The 19,169-nt window shown below is 38.3% G+C and overlaps 1 protein-coding gene across 2 annotated transcripts in view; it reads left to right on the forward strand.

Moving 5' to 3' along the window:
• Window positions 1-450: 450 nt before the first annotated feature.
• The window catches only part of gpc6b (glypican 6b), a 137,984-nt gene continuing 119,265 nt past the window's right edge, over window positions 451-19,169 (forward strand). Inside the window, exon 1 of one of the 2 annotated variants that reach the window (XM_036139239.1) lies at window positions 451-959. In XM_036139239.1, coding sequence (XP_035995132.1) covers window positions 809-959 — 151 coding nt within the window. In that variant the 5' untranslated portion in view covers window positions 451-808. The remainder of the gene's footprint in view (window positions 960-19,169) is intronic. The other variant, XM_012873216.3, reaches the window with a different exon arrangement.

The raw sequence follows: 19,169 nt of genomic DNA on the forward strand, positions 1-19,169 counted from the left end.
GTGCAGTTTTAAGATTCGTCCCCATTCCTTTTGATATGCAATTGAAAGCTGTGGAAGCAAATTCACCTTATTGCAGGCTCAATTGTCATAGCATTACTTAAAATGTTAAGTTTTGTCATTTATAATCTGGCTGTTTTGGGGTTGGGGGCTCTGAGCAGCCATGGTTGCCATTTCCCCAGGGGCCGACTGAGGTAAGGGGTACCAACATTATGTCTAAAAGCAAAAACAAGAAGAAAAAAAAAGGTTTCTCAAGTTTGTTTCCCCTCACTTCATGAATGACCTGAGTTTAACTTTTGGATGTTTTCAAATTTCAGTTTTTTGTCACCCTGCACTAAAAGCTGCACTAAAACCCACATGTCCGTTCAGCACCCCCTCCTGCCGAGCTGAAGCGGATGAGGCTGGATTCCACTCCGCGTTTTGTGTCCCGCTCCGTCCTGCCGGTCCGTCTGATCCGAACGCGGCGCGCTCCCCAGCACTCAACATTTCCACTTCAGCGCGGCGTCCACAGGGGACTCCTTTCTCAGGACCAAGTTGAGCCACCCTCTTGGGTTCATGTGGCACCTCCGCAGCCCTCTTCTCCGCTCCACCTATTCCTGGCTGTGCTTCGATCCGCCGCTGCGCTCTGGGGAAATGTGTCGGCAGTCGTTTGTAGGCTACTAGTTGAGCTCCAAACAACATATAGATGAGCCGTCATTAAGTACCTGCGGACCTGCGGCAGGAGGGGAGGGGGGGTGTTTATTTTTTATTTTTTTTATTTTCTTGCGCCCGGGAACCTTTAATCGCTGAAGGATCTTTACACAAGTGCACAATGCTGAGACTAGAGACTATCATTTGCACTTTTTCTGTGCTGTCAGTCGCGGCAAGAGCAGATTTTATGGCTCGGAACTGCAGCGAGGTGAGGGAGGCTTGCTTCGAGAGGGGCTTCGCCTTCGCACATGTTCCTCACCAGGAGATCCCAGGTAAGTCTGCGCAACCTTTCCCCACACACTTCGGGCTTGCTTTAAAAGTGATTTCTTTCCAAGCATCGGGACTGAGGACGGACTGCGCTTTTGGAGCCTTTTTCCTGCACATCATACGGATCACACCGCACAGCACATCAACCACCTGTCATTCAGATTTCTCCCCTGTGTGTGGGATCTCCAAGACTGCCTAAAGGGCTTTGCCTAACTGGGTATTGATCAAGACCCGAGCAAGCATTCGCGCATCCTTCAGCTTGCACCACCGAGGTAGCTGTAGACCTGGCCGGTTTGATGAATTAATGATAAAAGGGAGACGATTTGCAGTTAGAGAGCAACTTCGGACTCCTCGTGCATTCGCTGGTAGTTTTAAAGATCTGACCCCTGCGTCCAGCAGAGGTCTCTGACTCTGGCGATAAATCAGTAAGATGTTGCCAACTCTGCTGCAGTCAGCTACTGTCCAGGGTAAGATAAAAAAGTGGTTTCAACTATTATTTGCATTGCAATTATCCTAAACTGAAAGCTGTAAGGAGTTATAGAAGCTTCTGCACTGTCAAAGTAATAATAATAATAATAATAATAATAATAAAACCAATTAATACATATAAGCAAACTTTTAATATGTGTACCTTACTATTATTAGGAGTAATTATTATTTAGATTAATAGTGTATTTTGATTACTGTAGCCAAACACATCATGTTTATCAGTACTGACATGGTTTTTGTTCAAATTTGTCGAAAATGTGACAAACATATTATCACAACCGGAAGTTTTCGCACTAAAAGCGGAGCCACAACAATTGAGCTGCACCAGGGTTGGTTGTCACATCAAAATGTAAAGTGCTTCAAAACTCACATATTTCACCTGACAGTCTCTCCATTCTGCAGTGGTCATTTTGTGGAACATAAACTACTTTGAAGTCAGGGCTCATTGTAATTTGCATGAGACAGAGTCTTTTTTCATGTCTTTGTATTAAGAATTTAGAAATTAGCTGCTTATTAAAAAGCTGACGCTAATCGGCTGTGGTAGCTGTCTTAAAAATGTTTGTCAAGAACTCAGCTGGGGTTGGTTGTCTCACGCATGCACACATTAGTTTAAATTAGTCATGGAATGTGGACTCTGTTGTGGCTTTAATAAAGTTTACATTTTTAAAGCAATGTTAATTTTCTAGTTTTCATCCGTTTGAATCCCTCAAACAGTATATTTTCAATAAATGATCATAGGTTCAAATTAATGTTTTAAATAAAATAAAAAAAACATCAGCTTACATCTGTTTTTAAATTTGTTTATGCCTCCTTGTGATTAAAAGTTCCATATGTTAAAAAAAAATCTGCCTTTTTTATTTAGGGAGAACTAACCCTTGTGACATTGTGACATCTAACTCTGCTCTGGAGTTGCTGGTTGCAATGTATCAAAATGTCTTAGGTTCATTAGTCTTTAAAAAAAAGAAAGAAAGAAAAGGAAATAGGTCATTTTGAGCCAACACCTTAAACTCTGATTTAGTTAAGCAATGGTTAATGTAGGATGTTTAATTTTGTAAATATATGGTCATGGATTATGTATCTCACTAAAATCACCTGTATAAAGCAAGATGAAAGATCATTGGAAAACCACTAGAACTGCAAAATTAGCATACATAGTTCTGGATACAGTGAGAGTAATTGCAATAGACTAAATAGACCACCACAAGACAGATTTGTGCAAAAGGTGATATTTACGTTGTTGGAAATATTTACAGTGAGATCAGCTACTGATATTCATAATAAACTGTGCATGTCTAACGACCAAATTGTCTGATCCCCGAGCATCACTTATTGTGCACCCAGCATTAAAATAAATTGTAAGTGCTTGTTGCAAACCGGGATTAACAAATTTGACAACTTCCCTTAATAAATGATGTCATTGACAAATTACAGTCTGCAGTCCAGACACATGATGTACCCTGCATGCAGATGGTATTTCTTTTACAGAGAGGAGATACTATGAGGCATTTTAATATGCTATAAAATATGGCTTTGAAAATCAGAGCCCATTTTTCTTTTCATAAGGGTCTTATTGTGAGGACTTTTCAGGAAGTTGTGTCCATACACATTGAACACATCAGTCATCAGTCTCTTTCAGGCATAGAGGCTCATTTTGTCTGTCTAAAGCAGACCTTGAAGTGTTGTCTCTTTAATGAGTTAAAGAGACAAATAAGACCATTTTGAAAAGCGTATTAATGTTAGCTTTTTTTTTTTTGCATTAGCTTATAGGAACCCAGTGGCTGCTGGATGCGAAGAACAACTCAATTTGTTTACTTTTGTATGTAGTGAAGAAAAAACGTCCTGAAAATGCTTTCCCCTCAAAATCCAAAATCCATCTGTTGTAGACTCTTTGGGTGTTATAATATTTCTACTTTATTTTTTCTCTCTTTTCCCCAGTGTCTGACGTAAATTGCCTGAGGTGCTGTATTAAAATAGAATTTTTAATGAGAAATGTAAAGTTTCTGTTTTTAAAACTAATATAAATGATTGTTTAAACATTGTTTTTCCTCCCTGACAAGTAACTTACAGTAAATATTAGAGATTGGAATCATCCAGCTTTCTCTCCGGCTCTTATTGGTCAAAAACATTGAACAGTCAATTTGTTTTCCCTCTATCAAAAAATAAATAAAACCAAGAACTCCCACCTTTTTGGTCTATAAATACATCAACCAACAACATGTACTTTGATGCCCTTTTTTAAGTGTGATTAAAACCTCAGATAAAGCTTTAATACATAAAATTTAAGGATATTGTAAATATTTCATTTCCATTAGGATTTAAAATGACTACCCCTGTCAAAAAAATAAATAAAAAATCCTGCAACACATTTTTTTAATAATCATACATATTCATAGCTCGGACCTAAAAAAAAGTAAGAAATTGCAATTGGCCAGGAAATCTTACAATTGTAGCTCACATTATTATTGCTGTTCTTATTGTCATCATTATAAATGTTCCAGCTTTTATGCAATGTTTCTTACTCTGAACGGCAAAAAGAACGCATAACATCGAACATACAATTCTCCCTGGCATATATGTATATGTTTCTCGTTGTTGCCCTCTTTAATTTTCCTCACCTCACACAAATGTGACTTTTCGTTAACATGTGTACCACATAAATGCCAACTACAGAGTTGAAGCTGTTCATATCATTAACTGCTGTTGCTTTAATTAGGCGAAGATAAACACATGATTCACAGAGTATTACAGAATTTCAATAATTATAGATTTTATATCTAAAAGTTTTAACCTTAAAACAATATTAGTGCAACACTCTAAATAAATCAAAATGGGAACAGTTTTAAGTGAGTTCAAAAGTTTTTTTTGTTTTTTTTACATACTGCCCCAGCCGGGTTGTCACATGTGATTAGTATAATGCTCCATCGTCAGTGATTCTTTCCATAAAGCAGGAAATCTGGCACACGTTAAAGGCTGCATATTTGATAACAGGCACACCTGTTCAGAGAGATTGGTTGAATAACTAACTGATTAAATCCTTTGGATCTGTGTTGCTGACATCATACCTAATCTCACAAATGAGTCATAAATCTCTCTGCTTTTTTTTTTTTTTTTCTTGAACGTTTTAATGACGGCGTCCTGGATACTTTTGATGTAATGCTTGAATGAGTTATAAGTGTGAGAATCTTCTGCTGAGACAACATGTAACCATCAACTCAACAAAAGTCCTCCAACAGTGATCCCTTGCAGTCTTGTACCGCATTGCATCTCCCTTATTCAAACAGTGTAGATCCTACATTAAATTATGACAAAAGTAATACGAAAGCTAGCTTCTTGATGTAAAAGTTTAATTAGAATTAATTTAAGACAATTGCAAGTTTGCAACTAGTATAAGAAGGCAAACAAAACATTTCCATTATCATCACTCTGTTAAATAGAGTGATGCAATTTGAATTTGATCTTTCAAAATATAGCATGAGGATTATCTTAGTTATCAAATTATAGATATAATCTAAGGCATTGCATTTGTGAATTTTGAACAAGTGTAACAAGTATTTCTTCATTTAGAAAATATGGACACAATGTTTATTTACTTCACCATTTTTTTTTTTTGGATTCTTCAAAAAACTGATTACTTCGTGCAAAAACAAATTTCCTTAGCAGTTTCTTGTTCATTTTTAAACTAACAAGCTACAAATTAAAATATCAAAATAATTCTTGCCCCACACTAATATAGCTCAGAAATGGTTCCGCTTGACTCAACACTGTGTGTCACGATCTACTCTGGAAATAATAGTCTCCTCGTACAAAGGTAAGGGTGTTGGTCACTCAATTACTCAGGCATGGAGAGAAAGCTTAAAGGAACTGAATCAGAGTAGGCTTTTTTATGTTTTATAACAGTATTGCATGTCTCCTACTGACTGCAAATCAGTCAAAATACAGTAGAAAACTAGAAAATAATTTTATTACAAGTGGGGCTGCATGCTGCTTAGATTCAAATATCCTGCAGCGGTGGCAGGGCTGGATACTTTTCTTTCTTAGGGCTGATGATTCAGTGTGTTTAAATGTCTGCTGCAATGAATCGTTCTCAACCATTGTAGAAACAAGATTCCAGTGACCAGTTCTTAAACTAAACTTTTCTGTATACTCTTTAAATAGACATAAGAGTTCTGGCACAAAAGAGCCTCTTGGGAATTGAGCTCCAGATCTCCCACACAAGTAAAGGGTGTTCTATCCCAGTGAGCAATCTTGGGTCCATATACAGTGAGCTGGCTAGCGATATCAATTGTTTAAATTTTTTTCAGTTGGACATTCTGCTTTTGGGTGTAAGCATGTAAATGTGAAATAGCTAATCCTTTCATCTGTGCCCCTGCTTTTGGAATAGGGTACAATGTGTGTTTGGGAGGGTTGGAACAGAAAGATGGCATCTTTGGAACTTAGTATATATCTTCCCAATTCATTCAACTTTGCTTAAAGAATGTATAACCTTATATGGCGCTCATGCATTTATCCTGTTTACAACTGGTAGTAACATCTACCCATACCAATCCGGTCTTGCCCAGACAGTGTTAAATGCAGGTGTGAATACATTCAAAATGTGTTATTTATTTATCTTTTTTTAAAAATCTGCCTTGGTCTGGGAGTCTGACCACAATCTGTCCTAAGTAGGACTGAAGGACCACCCACTCACCTGATGTGACTCTCTTCTCTTTTTTTAGGTAAGAACTCTGCAGCTCTTACCTAAATATATCCCGGTTAGATTAAACACTCTGTAACCTCAGTGGTGTTGAAGTCAGTCACTGCCATAAGCTAATTTAAACTGAATAAACAGCTATTTCAGAGAACTAGCTAAAGACATAAAATTTTCAGTTCAATGTTTTATCAAATACTTCTTGGACTAACTGCTCCCATTTAATCAGTTTGGGGAACGGATCAGAACTCTTCAAGCTGATTGGGCGAAGCAACACCCAGTGTCCGCCTACCAAAGATTGGTTTTAGCCAATCACGGTATCAAATTATAACATAAGCAGCAGACGCTATGAGAAACCACAAAAAAAATAAGCATGTCAAGGCACTTCTTCCTATGCTATCAAAGATGAAGTCGTGGATTCTTACCAAACAGATGTGACAGCAGCAGCTACGCGTGTCCTCCTACGCTTCCATGTTTATGTTGGTTCGGCTGTGGGCTCAGCCGCTGTTGCTTTCGTCGCACTGGTATGTCCCGCCTTAACCCTCAATTCTGCATTGTGATTGGCCTGAACCGTTTTTGGTTCGGTCAAAAAACGGTTGAGGCATGAGCTTCCCGTGTGCTTGTGAATGCACAAATACTGCGAGAATTCATCTTGCGGGCGAGGTTATTCTTGGACCACTTTTTAGTACAACATATACAGGGTTCTCAGAAGGAGTTTTTGTCAGCGTAACAGTGAATAGGCAACAGTGGTTTGTTGTTTTGTTCTTTGTGTATTTATTTATTCCACCAGACAGTGGAGCGTTCCGTTGCAAGGTGCAGCTCGAAGAGGAAGCATTGTGCTACAGAACCTCATCATTGGGATGTCCATGAAGCTAATAGCAGCTAGCATTAGTTTACGTTCTCTGGGAGGTTTACAACTTCACTAATGCAGATTCAAGAGCTTTACTGATCTTTTTACGTTGCTCTAAAACATCTGTGTCATACTGGAAGCCTAGAATGGAGCACCGTTCAACATGTTGCTTTTCTTGTATCCCTGCCTGGGAAAGTTTCAACAAACAACTGGGTGTTCTCCAGATGTTAGCAGAGTTTAAAACTCCCATCAGCAGCTCATTATTTGAGTCGGGGGTGTGGCTGCAGGGAGGAGACCTGTTTGTGCGCTGCTGCCGGAAGAAGTGCGACAATTTGGGCAGATGTGAAGGGGTCAATTGGGGAAGCCTGCGGAAAGGGAGCCCGGATGTCAGCCAAAGAGCCGTTACGCTGATAATGGCCCAATTACATCATAATTTTGACAACTGACAGCGTAACGCGCCTTTACGCTGAAATGCGCTGGCAAGAACCCTGACATATTCTCACCAATCAATCTACTTGGATTGTTTTTGGAACCGGTACTACTCTGTGGTATTATAATATATTTTGTTGTATAATGTAGTAAGTCACTTAACATAAATATCAGCTCTCTAGCGTTATGTTGGATGTTTTAATGCAGCACCCTGATTGCATTATAGATGTTTTGCACAGCTGACAGCGAGTGGTGAGTACTCTGTTTTTGTTATTATCATTAGTGTATTTGCGTTGACGCTGAGCTTTGTGATGTCACATTATTTATTTACCTTTTCCCCTCTCATTTAATCTCTTTTTTTTTCTTATGTGTCCTGTCTGGCAGTGTAGCAATAAGAATTGCTGTGTTCATGCCAAATGGAGCCCAACAGATTTTACTTTCACAAGTGGAGCTTCTCTCTCAAGATACATAATTTCACTTCTCAAGAGTTTTTATAAACAAAAAAAGAAGCTGACAACAATATGCAATTCAGGTGATTCTCAAACGTGATAAACGTCCGAATAATAATGTAATTCTAGCAATTAAATATTCTTGTGATGTTACAGAAAACACAGCTAACCTTGTGTTTATCATTCAGCTGACTGCCCAGTAAATTAAATGGAAAACATGTTTATTTGTATGTAAACCAAGTAACGGATATCTAATAGCTGGGGGCAGATTTTAATGGCCGATGTGATTAGATGTTGCCTGACCTGTCTACTTATATCTGAATTAGATGATTAGATTTGTATGAGCTTTTGATAACTTGTTTAAGAGCTTATGTTAGAAGGAGGTTACAGCAAAAGTGTGCCAGCTGTTGTGTGTGGATTGAGTTGAAAGCTAATCTACACTAAATGTCTAGAAAAGATAAGACGATATATAAATATGTCATTCAAAATGCAATAAATACCAAATGTTTTCATACACTGTATGAAAACAAAATATTTTTTTTCTTGACATTAAATCAAACTTTTCCTAATTTATTTTAGTTAGTATTACCAAAAATATTTCTCATTGCTAAATGCCCTAATATTAACAGAGATAGTTGTCTTAGATACATTTTCTCCACCCCCAGAAAGATCCACTTTGGGAGTTTTTGGCAAAAAGGCAGAAAACCAGCCATTCTTGTTTCAGGTTAGATACATTGGTCTGTTTAATGTTTTGTGGAAGTGCTTCAATAAATGCTGTTCCAGGTAACTCAATATTTGGAGATCTGATTTCATTTCCCCTATAAACAAATTGGGAAAGCCCAGATGAGGATGCCATGGCTTTAAAAGCATCTGATTAGGTTATTTCATGACATTCGAGTTAAATGGAGGCACACCTGTTGATGTATTTGAGCTCAACACTTTAAGCAGACGTCTATATTTCTCAGATCTTGCCAGCTGTCCTTAAACCACTTTGTAACTAGATTGGCAGTACACTTTAGCCCCTTGCCTTTTTGGAAGACTCATTTGCGCCTAAGATTTCTTTTTCTGACTGATGCCAAGACGTTGCTTCAGTATAATGGTGCACAACTCACCCCTGCAGTAAAACCCTCCCACAACATGAAGCTGCCTCCACGGTACTTCACATTTGGGATAGTGTTTTTACCCTGTAACAATGATGATTATGGCAATACACTTCAATTTCAGTTTCATCAGGTCGTAGGAGATCTATCCCTAACTGCAGGTTAGTTGTCCCTGCATCAGTTTGTAAGATTTATTCTAATGTTGCATGAAAGGGCTATCTCTTTAGATACGGTGCATCTTTTTTCACTGTCTATACTGAATAAATATTGGCCAAATTTATAAAGCTCCGAAACATTAGCTGAGGCTCAGACAGTTGGCAGTGATAAAACTTTATTTAGGTGCTTTAAAACCAGAGAAACAGAAGGCCGGACATTGAGAGATGTCTTTTAAAACTCCAGAAGTCCGCCATCTTATATTAAAACCAGTGTATAAAACTGATATACATGTGCGTTTGTGCATAATGTAAGCAGTCATGCAAAATGATTACTGCTAGACCTACAACAGCAGCGAAAGTAATTATGTAACAATCGTGGCAAGGTTATGGGGGAGGCTTGCAATGTGTTAAGGAGCTGTTTAAGGGGTAATACAGGAGCATGTGTGGCAGACGATGAACAGCTTAAGTGACAACATTACCTTGGAGTTCATATTGCAGTACTTGTATGCTAGTTGGTCCTTGGGGGTCTCGGTGAAGACTGACTCTACAAGCCTCCTGCTTAGTGTTTCTGTCAGCTTTACAGCTGCCCCCACACCGTTTAGCTCACCAATGATACGGGAGAAATTTCAGCTCTGACGTTACCGGTGCTTGTCTACAAATGACTCATTTTATCTACATGCTGTGTGTGCTTGTAGAGAGATTAACTTTCATGGTTTGATTCCTTGAAATCCCTTGTAATAGCTTTTAGCGCCAGCTTTTAATATGAACAGCATTTCAATCCTGTTACTTTGTGAGGCAGGAGATTTGACTGAATCATTACATATCAAGATTTCTGGGCAAATACTCGATTCTGATTGGCTGCAGGGGGTGCGCTAAAAAGTGTTATAGGACACCTATGAAAACGTTCTGGTCAAATCGCCTGATTGTTGTAAATTACTGCACTGGCTCAAACATTAGAGGGTAATGGCAAGATAGTAGACGCTGGTTACTTAGGAAACTAGTCACACCGAGAAATATTAAATAGTTCTATAGTCTTCCTTTTAAGTGAAAGTAAATTGTGCAATACATTTGGAAATCAAGATCTGGAAGAATAGTAGTGAGATGAGTGTAGAGGAACAAAATGAAAACATGTTCATTTATTTCAGTAACTCAATTAACTAAGATTATTACACACAAATTAATTATACACAATAACATTTCAAGCCTTTATTTCTGTTATTCATGATGATTTTCCGCTTACAGCTATTGGAAACATAAAATCAGACCAAAATTTTTGCAATACATAAATGTTATCGTAATAAAAAGTGTGTTTAATACCTGCTTAAATGTTATTTTCTAAAGATGCATTTCATCTGACAAATGAGCCTCATTAGAACGCATATTCTAATTTACTGAATATAGCTGTTTATCTGTGTAATGAATCTGTGCAGTTGTACGGTTTCTGTTCTTGAATTAATGACTGAAGAATGCAACTTGATTTAATAGTTTTTAATTTACTTATATAGAGATGCACATTTATATTCCTTCCTCAAGAATGTGTTTCAAAATAAAATAATATAACTGTAAAATTCTATTGTTATTTCAGCCTTGTAGGAAGTGTTGGCTTTTCTGTTGTAAAATAAAAAAAACGTGGGTAATGTTCAACGCGCGTATTATACACTAACAATCTCATACCAGTCTGTGCCATCTCCTTAAAAGTTAAACTCGCTTGCAAAAACATGTTCCTTGAACTAAAAAAGGCAATTCTTACTATCCTAGCTTTGCTTCGATGTAATTGATTAGAGGAACCAGGTCAGCTGGCTTGACAGCATGGAGACTGTGTTATGATCCAAAGTCTGAAGGCTGAGAAGGTAATTTGACAAGCCTGAGGCCGTTCCTTTGCCTGCTGACCGCGGCTGAAAGCTGTCAGCAGCTACATCTTGATAAAGTTGTGGATTGCAATGAAAGACTTTGGTGTTCGCTCATCTAGAAATCTGAACCACACTCTTGTCTGTAAGCCACGCTCTAACTTTAACTTTTTAGTCTGGGTGTGACAAATTAGCAAATTAATCTTTGACCTCATCGGTCTAACTTTTCACAGCACTCGTTAAAGATCCGCTATGTGCTCGGCCTTGTCCCCGCTGTCTCGGTTTCCTCCGAGAGGATTACCCAATGTCTGAGACTAGATATGGAAAGTGAGTCACACAGCAGTCTGCTGGATTCAGTGGAGCTTCTTTTCAGCTTTAACATTTGACGTCCATCTCTGTTTACTGCCAGTAAGTGCAGGGAAGCGGGACAGAAATAACTGCGCTGATATTTTATGTGATCTTCTGCATACAGAAGGCAGGCGACCTCTGCTGAGGAGCCTGATATGCGCAGATCTGACTCGGTCAATGAAAAGCATTCAAAAGGGCAATAACTGCGAAGACTTGCTGTGAGCGTGGTCAAGTTAGCCTCTCCAGCATGCTTCGCTGCAGCAGTGATGGATTGTGAAATTGTTGTGACCTTCCTGTCAGTCACACGTGTGTGAAAATAGATCTGGGGCACCTTAAAGGGATCGCTAGTTTCAATGGGTCGTGTGGCATGTTTATGCTGTTCCATTTCCCTCAACAAGTATCAAAATGTTTGCAATGAAACCTCAGTTGATATGGCTTGTGATTTGGGTTTTTTGGGTTTGTTTATGGCTGCACCAGTGTTTGTGCCTCTGTTTGGCTCTGAAATGTAATGTGAATCTGTCTCAGCATGGGGGGTACCATCAGGGGGACAAATAAAATCCAAACAGTCATCAATTTTCCCAAGGCAGAGGGGATTTCTCAAGCGCTGTCTCCATCCTCGTGTCATCAATCATGCTTATGAAAGCCAAAGTGGCCTCATGATGGGTTCTTTTCATGGGCTGTTCTGTCTGGAAGCTGCGAGAAACACTGTGTCCTGCATTTTGTACACACAGCACCCTGCAAATGTATTGAAACCCCTGGGAAAGATGGGCAAAACTTTAAAAAAAAAAAGTGTATTTTATTGCAGTGGCGTAATACCAAAAATAAACAGCTAGAAACACCAACACCGCATTATTGCCACTCGATCAGTTCTTATGAAAGAAAGGTACAACACATTGCAAAGGTATTCATACCTTGGAAGCTTTCCACATGTCAATTTAACAATCTACAAACTACAATTTCATGGGACAGACCAACACAAAGTAGTGCATAACTGTGAGGTGAAAGGAAAATGAGGTGATGCGTGGTTATCCCGTCATGTGTGGGCAGTCTGCATTTCTGCAGAACACTGAAATAAACTACCGGGGGTTGTGACCTAGTGGTTAGTGCAGCGCACTTGCACTCTGAGGATGTTGCAAGTACCCAGTTCGATCCCCGCAGACTGTCACTGTGGGTCTGAGCAAGACCCTTAGCCCCAGATTGCTCCCCGGACGCTGTGACAGCTGCCCATTGCTTCCCATTGCTCCCTAAGGGGTGGGTTAAATGCAGAAGACTAATTTCATTGGAAGGTATGTTGCAATGAGAAATAAAGATTTCTTCTTCTTCTTCTAACTAAACACAAAAGGTTGAACTGTAACAGCAAGACTACATGAAGAAGGGCTTCATGCTTCATGCTTAATGTTAGAAAAAATAGAAACTTCCTTACAGTCTGTTATCTCCTCCAACCTTATTAAATTTATGCAATGGCTGCAATGCTAAAACAATAAATAATAATACAATTTTTATTAAGTTCCAAAGAAAAGGGAATGGAAGGGACATTTGTACCATATAGGTAAGAAATTTACATACTGTTTGTATTAGGCTTTATATTTTTAATTACTTAATCATTGTCTTTGCAGAGGGGAATGATGATGCAACATACAAGGGCTGCAATTTTGAAAAGTAAGACTTTTTATGTACAACGTTAACTTTACTGTTAATTTTTTTTTCTAATCAAAACAGGGTCAATGTTATACATACATGCTTAGTTTCAGAGAAGCGAAATACTTTTGAACCTAGAACAAGCTTCTGGCATAATTATGGCTTACATTTGACCACTTTTATTGACAGTGTGTATATGTCTTTTAAAATTGGCAAACTTTGTAGTACAGACAAGGCTATCGAGAATTATTCTCAAATTTTCCGTACAACAGAGGATGGGTTCATTCCACAAGGTCGACGTTAGCCTGTTTTGTCCATTCCAAATCAGTTCTGGTGTTTGTTTTATATATTGTAACACAACATTGCAATACAATGTTGTGTTACAGTTTCAGAGATCTAGCTGTTTATTCGAGAGGGTAAATAATTATTGGGGAAGTACTAGATTGGATTTTTTAGAATTTCATCCGCTCCTCACCAGACATCCCTTTTTTGTTATTAGGCAAATAGTTCAATCTTTGTCTTGTCAAACCTTTCTCCAAATGCCATACGGAGCAAGAAATTCTTTCTTGGAACGCACCCTCTCAGTCCAGGCGGATTGTAAACTTGCTTCGCTGTGAAAAGTGACACTGGTGTTTGAGCAGTTTTCAGTTTATGGCAGAATTGAGGTCCTGAACAGCCAAGCTGATTTATTTTCATCTGAGGCTTTCAGGTTGTCAGATGGTTGAACCTTTACACATCTGGGTACTTCAGCAAGGGAAAGATCCAGAATACACTTCAAACCTTGTTTTTGAAGGCTTACCTTAAGGTTCCTGAAAGACTTACTCTAAGCTCTGACCTTAGCCCTGTTGTAAATCCCAGAAAACCAACCAGTTTACTTGAACTAAAAAATGGTTAAAAATATGGCCTGAATTCTAATAGGCCTTTTGTTTATACAAAAACTACGAACAAATATAGCTTCACTGCAACCTAGCTTTAGGGTATTAATCCACATATTATTGGCCTATATGTATATAGTTATTATTGTATTATATTGACAGTATGTCAGTTAGAGAAACCGCCATGTACTTTCCAATAAAAATTGCTCAACGTATATGTTGCATGAAAGAAAAACTATTAAAAAAATGCATAATTAAAAGAAAATGATCGATGAAACCTAAGAACTGTATGCATATAGCCGTTGCTTTTAAAGAGACCAAGACACTGGATGTAAACTTCTGTAACATCAGTAGAGTAATTGCTCCCACATTTTTGCCATTGATATCTTTCCTGATGTTTGAACACTTTAATTCTTGTAATTTATTTATTTACTAGATAATAAAAAAAAAGTAGCTCTAATTTTTTCATCCTGTTCCCTGTCCAACATTTTCTGAAAACAATCCTCCTGATCATTGTTTGGTTTGTATTGACTTTAGAATCAATGTTCAGCATTTGGCACACATACCCACACCAACCCAGCGTCTCTTCTACCTGTCCAAACCTAGACATCATAAAAAAACAAAGCTCCCATGAATACCTCGTGTTATCTATCTTTAGCTACTTGGTGCCAGTTCTGGATTGAGAACGTCTGACTAGACGTGAGGTGAAACCAGAGTGGAATGAATGTTTGGCCTCCTACTGATTTTTGAAGATGTTTCAGGGTATTTTCCTTTTTTAGCAGTGCTGCAGGCAGAGGACAATTACAGTCATTTAGGATGTAATAGCCAGTTCTTATAAACTTATCCAATAATGCTGAATTGAAGGTGATTATGGATGTAGATCTTTTAAACTGACAGCAGCTGCTACCTGTGATACAGCAGTTTGCCATGTTCCACTTAGCAAACCAACATGATGCCGAGTGGCTCCCCTTCTCACTTCACAGCCCTCTGGGGTGCTGCGAGTTCGTCTAGGCGTGCTCCCCACATAGATCAAATACCATCAGTGGACTTCACAAGCATCCACTTAGCCTTTTATTACATGCAACTCATCATATGCCAGACATAGAGCTACATATGCTGATTTTGTTGTTCTTGTCAATCCAAAATGTGGCACACATGGCGGATTTTTGTACGCTAATTGTAATAGTAATTATATCAGGTGACCTTTCACAAGTGCATATATGGCGCATGAATATTGCATCGCTATTAAGCTCAAGGTCAAATGTACTGATTATGTTGGTCCTCTGGTTATGTTCCTGTCAATGGTAAGTTGATAGTTTAGCATATTTTATAGCTGATAGATTCCCTGATTTGGGAATTTTGTGTTCTTATTTTTAGAAGCCTTTTTAAAATGCCACAATTTAATGAAATTAATTTTGCCAAATGTAACATCTGCTCAAATTTGACCTTATCGTACCGTCTGTAACAAGTGCTTTAAAATTTCAATAACTCACCAGCTGCAAACACAGCATTTATTTCTGATTGCTGAAACTAGGTAGAAAATATCCATATTGGAAATAGAAAAGTACTTAAAATGACTATTTTCTATGTGGACAGCTGTAGAAGATGGTTTAAGTTGAAATATGAATATATTACTATATTTAGAAATAAGCAGTTTTTCAACTTTTTGTCACCTCACAACCACAATATATTTTATTGACACTTTCTTTGTGATGAACAGAGAAAGTGGGACATAGTTGTGAAATGGAAGAACTTTTTTTAAAGTATGATCTGAAAAGTGTGTTGTGCATTTGTATTCAACCCCTCGGATATCTCTAAATATAATCCAGTCCAATCAGTTGCCTACTGAGGTAAACTAATTAGTCTGTTCTTATTTTAACCTCTAGTCTAGCTGTTCTGTGAAGGCCTCAGAGGTGTTTTTGAGAACATTAGTGAAGATGGTCTCATGAAGACCAGAAAGCACAACCAGACAGATCAAAGATAAAGTGGTGGGGAAGTTTGTGATGGTAATGTCCTAAAACCATGCAGATAATATGCTGCAACTTAAACCCTAACATGACACGGCCATCCGCTTAAACTAACAGGCAGGGTAAGAGGAGCAATAATGAGAGAAGCAGCCAAACGATCTGTGTTAACTATGGAGGAGCTTCAGATGTCTACAGCTCAGCCACTTATTAGAGGCAACAGAAATCTTAAGACTGGTGAAAATGTTTAAATCCATCAGATGCTAAGGACTATTTGCACGCTTTTAGCTTCTTAGGAAGTGTTGTTGGTGCATTCAACCATTTGAACATTATGTCTTGTTTGTGTGAATTCTGGACAGGTGTCTCACCAAAATTTCCTTATGGTTACATCATGACAAATACAACTCTTGATTCTTGAATCTTGAGGGTTACCCTTCCAGCAGAGCAATGGCCATAAAAATACGGACACGGCTTCAAGGAAATGTATTAGATCCAATCACATTCATGTTAGAATGTACCTTTTTAAGTCAAAACCTGAATCCAAATGAAAATCTGTGGCAAGAATTCAAAATGTATGTCTAGAGACATTCCCTATTAAGTCTGTGCTTGAGTAATTTTGCGAACAAGTATGGGCAAAAAAAAATTCTCTACGTGTGAAAAGCAGGAAGAGACATTCAAGAGAATTAAAGCTGTAATTGCAGCAAAAAGTGGTTCTACAATGCACTGATACAAGAGGGCTGAATGCATGGTACAAGGTTTTTCATTTGTAAAAAGTGTGAAACCAAGTATAATGTTTTATTCTTCCACTCCCCAATTTTGTGCCACATTGTCTTAATCTAGCACATAAAACCCAGATAGAATACATTGAACTTACAGAAATACGAAAAGAAAAATAATGCCCAAAGGTTATGAATATTCTTGTCTGGCTCATTGTCTTCACACATTCTTTTAAAAAGTTGTCTGTGCTCTCGGTATATTTTTTACATGTACATTTCAGTGCTACACCTGACACAATTGAAATGCTTCTGCATAAAAAAAACACCCTGTTGTTCAGTCAACATTGTGTTGATGCTGTTTTTACTGTTTTCATCCTTGTAGTCTACGGTATGTTGAGCTGGAAAAATACGATATATATTCAAAGAAAAAAATGGTACATTTGCTAAGAGCATATAGCTGTTCCAAAATTCTTTATTCCTGTCCTTTTTTTCCCTTCACGCTGAATCTCTAGAGGTTAAAAAATACTGTCATACCATTGTACTTCACTGCTTTTATTGTAGACTTTTTTCATATCAGTGAGACTCCCTTTCCACTTGAATATGTCCTCATTCATCCAAGGACATCTACCCATTGAAATGTTCTCCTCCCACTTATATAAATCATGAACAGGATTTTCATTATGAACTCTGACATGCTTCAAAATGTGATAAGAATACATTCATTTAATTTTGATTGAGGCAAGTGCTAATTTGAAGAAGGAACTGGGCTATTTGGTGAAGAAAACCCTCTGGAGACATTCATATTGGTGAATGTTGAGAATAGATACTGTTCATTCACAATGTGCTGATATTCTATGTGACTATAGAAATGGACTTCACCACCATGAATTTGATCTAATATTTGTGTCGCCACAACAGAAAAGTATCAGAAAAATGTCTTTAATGAATATTTGGTACAATTAGTAGATGTTTTTTTTTTATATCTGTAGCACAGAGATGCCATCAAAATGTATATTTCTTTCTGACAAGCTAAATATATGTCAGTGTGTTGTCAGAGCTCCTGACTTAAACAACATATCAGGTGCTCTGTTGCTCCTGCACGACTGGAGAAACAACATTTGTGTTTATTGGTCTTTCCATTTTAGCTTGCATGGTGAATAAAGAGACTTTGTGTTTTTCATTCTGATGCGGGAGGATTATCGGCAAAACATCCTGCCTTTTCGCTCACTTTCTGCATCAGACGGCATTTGGCCTTGAACACCTGTTTGGAGACAGGTAAACTGTCACAGCCTAAGGAATTGCTTCTCTGTGAAGCGAGAAGTATTGGGGGGGACTGAGCCACATAGAAAATGTGTGACCCCTGGTCAAAGGAAGATAATAAGGTCTCCTGCCATACCTGTCAGATTGTTTATTATCACTGATCACAGCGAGATTCAAGGGAAAAGAACCTGGTGGGACCAGAACTCCCCAGGGAAAACCCAGAAATTGCTGGAGGGACTATCCATCTTGTTGGGCCTGGGAACACTTTTGGGTTTACCCAAATGAGCTGGAGGATATTGCTGCATGGGGAGATAGATATCTGGGGTTCCTTCCTGGACCATTTGCCCCGGTGACCCACTCTCAGATAGGCAAACGGCAATGGATGGATGAATGGATGAATGATGTGCAATACCAGATTTATACCTTTCAGCTAGTTCACATTTGCAGGCCCTGAGCAAGCTGAAACCAAGGGCAAATGTCAAAAAAAGTAGATTAATTTCTCATTGGTTACTCATTTCAGAATAATTATATAGATTCATTACACATAGAATGAATTATTTCAAGCCTTTATTTCTTGTAAATTTCATTGTTATGCTTACAGATACAGAAAACCCCAAATCCAGTGTCCCTAACATCAATACAGATCAAAATATGTAATTTAGAATGTTACAGAAGGATATTGTAACAGAAATGATAGGCTGTGGAAAAGTATGTTTATTGCTATGGGATTGATAATGATGGGTTGGGACTCCTTTTCCATTAATTACTGCATCAATGCGGTGTGGCATGGACACAATCGGCCAGTGGTTCTTTGATACCAGTATTTGATACATGTGGATTATTATGGTATCTCTCATCTTCCTCTTGACAACAGCCCATAGAGAATCGAAGGGGTCCAGGTCAGGCGAGTTTCAAACACAGTAACACCATAGTCATTGATTCATCTTCTGTTACCTTTGGCAGTGTGGGCAGGTACCAAGCGCTCCTCCAAATTCTTAAACACATTTAGCTTGACAATCCGCTCAGGGTTGCTGTTATCGCTGTTGCTGGTGCACCTTTCTCTGCCACACATTTTCCTTACACTGAACTTTCTTTTAATATGCTTGGATACAGCATTCGGTGCATAACCATTTTCTTTAGCAATTACATTTTGTGGCTTACCCTCCTTGTGGAGAGTGTCAGTTACCGTCTTTGGGCCATCTATCCAGTCAGCAGTACTCCTCCTGATTATGTAGCTTCCTGACCCAGACCGAGAGATCATTTAAAGGCTAAGGAGATCTTGGTAGGTGTTTAGGCTTAATTGGCTGAGTGAGACCATACATTTCCAATATTTACCTTTTCCCCGACATTCAAATTTTCTGAGACACTGGAATTTGGGTTTTCATCATTAAGACAGAATCCCCACAAT

The sequence above is a fragment of the Fundulus heteroclitus genome, chromosome 7, assembly GCF_011125445.2.
Source record: "Fundulus heteroclitus isolate FHET01 chromosome 7, MU-UCD_Fhet_4.1, whole genome shotgun sequence".
Classification (NCBI taxonomy): Eukaryota; Metazoa; Chordata; class Actinopteri; order Cyprinodontiformes; family Fundulidae; genus Fundulus; species Fundulus heteroclitus.